Source organism: Nicotiana sylvestris, chromosome 2, assembly GCF_000393655.2.
Source record: "Nicotiana sylvestris chromosome 2, ASM39365v2, whole genome shotgun sequence".
Taxonomy (NCBI): Eukaryota; Viridiplantae; Streptophyta; class Magnoliopsida; order Solanales; family Solanaceae; genus Nicotiana; species Nicotiana sylvestris.
In genome coordinates, this window is record NC_091058.1 from 20158245 (window position 1) to 20161124 (window position 2880).

General features: G+C 38.7%; 1 protein-coding gene across 1 annotated transcript; it reads right to left on the reverse strand.

The window, feature by feature from the left end:
- Positions 1 to 710: 710 nt before the first annotated feature.
- LOC104212794 (ATP synthase gamma chain, chloroplastic) lies at positions 711 to 2401 on the reverse strand. The gene has a single exon (XM_009762147.2). It carries the CDS (start codon positions 2073 to 2075, stop codon positions 942 to 944), a length of 1134 nt encoding a protein of 377 aa, XP_009760449.1. The 5' UTR covers positions 2076 to 2401; the 3' UTR covers positions 711 to 941.
- Positions 2402 to 2880: the final 479 nt, after the last annotated feature.

Below are 2880 nucleotides of genomic sequence, written 5' to 3' on the forward strand. Positions count from 1 at the left end.
CAGAGAATTAACTCTCACAAAAATATCCAGACAAGAAATCAAATGCCTACCAATTGAGCTTGTGAGAAGGATCAAAACTTGAGCTTTACTAAAACAATGATTGAGCTCTGAATAGTTCTAAATGCTTAAACATATACTCCTAACATATTTGAAATGGGAGAGAAATCACATCACTCTGTCATGATTCAACCTTTTGGAACTCTATCAAAACAATGTTCCCAGATCATCGGTATTTAGCTGTTACGTCTACACAATTCTATTGCTCCTCCAATAAGCAAATTAAGCAATATGCATTGGTTCAAAGTTCGTTCTACGGTACATGGCTTGTTTCACTTCCACGGTCAAGCTTCCAAAGCGAGTTGTCAAATTTACAAGTTCACTATCAATAACGGAACAGAGTATAGTCAAAGATGAAGTTCACAATGTATCCTCAATCCTCATTGTCCTTTTGAACCTCATAGCAGATCAGCTAACGATGGTACAGTTTTATCATTAAGACGTAGAGGGGGAAAATCCATGAAAACTTGGGCCACATTCTAAAAGTATAACTGGTTGATTAAATCAGTCTGTTCTTCTAGAATGGGTGGTGCTTCCATATTTAATCTACCTATGTATTTCTCGGTGAAGCTATAAAGAGCGGATACAATATGCAATTACATGAGTGCTTTAACTGATCTCTACAGATTGACACAACATAATACGAAAAGCTATACGAGGAAGTGAATCTTCAGGCTTTCAATAATTCATGTTTTACAAAAATAGCAAGAAAAATTGAAATACAAATATAAGTTTGGTTCCGGCCTTGTGTACAAAATATAATGTGGTTCTCATCTTGTGCACAAAGTCTGTACGAGGCTGAGAAGCAGAAAATAAGAATTGTCTAGACTTCATTATTGTACCTACAGAGAAGCACAATTGCAGGGGAACAAGAAGAAGTATGCTTAAACCAAGGCATCTGCACCAGCAACAATCTCCAATATTTCTCCTGTAATCTTTGCCTGACGCTGTCTGTTGTACGCTCTAGAAAGGTTCTTCTTCAACTCAGTTGCATTATCTGTTGCAGCGCTCATGGCACTCATCCTAGCAGCAAGCTCACTGGCTAATGACTCCTGCAATGCCCTCAAGATTTGACTGTTCAAGTAAAGTGGAAGCAAGGCATCAAGAATCTGAACAGGGTCCTGCTCAAATTGCAAGATTGGCGAAAAATCAGTTGTCTTAGTCCTCATAATATCTCTTTCCACTGTCAGTTTCCCTTCCTTTGTTGTCAACCTAAAGAACTCATCTTCTGCTGCATCAACACAGTTCCCATTGATGTCACAAATCTCTCCCTTTGGTGACAATGGAAGAAGGGTGTGAATCACTGGTTCAGATTTCACTAAAGACACAAACTTTGTGTACAAAAGCTCAACTTTGTCAACCTCTTCACTCACGAAAAGCGAAAAAACATCATCAGCAATGGCCTGAGCATCTTTAGCAGTGGGCAAATTGCTTCCTTCAAGGAACTTATCTACAGGAATGTAAGGCCTACGGAGGAAATAAGAATTACCCTTTTTGCCAACACTGATAATAGTGTATTCAATGCCAAGAGCTTTCAAATCTCTAATCCTGGCCTCAGCTTTTTTGATGAGGTAATTGTTAAAACCACCACATAGACCACGATCACCAGTGACAACAACCAAAGCCACTTTCTTGACAGGTCTAACTTTGGTGAGGGGAACATCAATGTCATCAGTTTGAAGCTGTTCATTGATGTTGTAAAGGACCTCAACCAAAGTCTCAGAGAAAGGCCTAGCACCCACAACAGCTTCTTGAGCTCTTCTGACTTTAGCAGCAGCCACAAGCTTCATAGCCTCAGTAATTTTCTGGGTGTTCTTGACTGATTCAATCCGATCACGTAGATCACGGAGACCACAGTGAACAGGGGTGACTGATGATGATCTTGAGGGGTTTGAAGGGCCTGATGAGTTATGGTTAGGAAGCTGAAAAGGGTTGACAGAAGAGCGGAAAGAAAGTGCAGAGGAGTCAGAAAGAGATGGTTTTGAGGATACCAACATTGTCAAATTTGAGCAAGACATGGTTAAGGGTCACTTTTTTTTCTTAGCTCTGCAATGCAAAAAAATTGGCTGATATGGAGGAGCAAGAAACCAGCCAAAGAGGAAGGGAAAGAGGGAAGTATGGGAGATAAAACTGGCTTTTGTTTGAGGGTCTTTTAGATTCTTATCACAATGGTGGAAATCTTGATGTTTGGTGGTGTGGGGTGAAGGGAGAAGGAGGGAATGAGCGGTGGAGGGAAGCAGCATTTGGATGAGGTTTTAGGATAAGGATTTAGACCGTTGGAGATTGCGGTTGTGAATGAAAGAAAATTTTTGATTTGCTACTTTGGGAAGTAAGATTTTTTATTTTCTTACTTGTAATTTCACAAATTTTCTTTGCATATGTTATGAAGCAATAAAGAAGAAGACAGAGAAAAGTAGAAAGAAAGAGAATTTTTATTGATATGGGATAAATTACAATGGAATAAAACCCTTTATTTATAGGGAGAGAGTGACTTAGCCACCAAGTAATAAACTCTAGAATTTCTCTAAATATAGACATTCACCATAAATAAAATTCTATTTATAACACTCCCCCTTGAATGTCTATTCAACAGATAATGTGCCTCGTTAAAACCTTAACTAAATAAAACACAGTAGAAAAAAAATTCTAGAGAAGGAAAAAGAGTACACATATCTAATAATATGCCTTTTGGTTGCCTCGTTAAAAATCTTGCAAGGAAAACCCAGTGGGACAAAACCTTGTAAGGGAAAAAGAGTGCAACATGCATTAACTCCCCCTGATGAGAGCATCAATTCACATCTTTAAGCATTTGCATTCCAATCT

Coding starts and splice junctions, on each gene's coding strand:
- LOC104212794 (XM_009762147.2), bottom strand. CDS start 2,075: ATGTCTTGCTCAAATTTGACAATGTTGGTATCCTCAAAACCATCTCTT.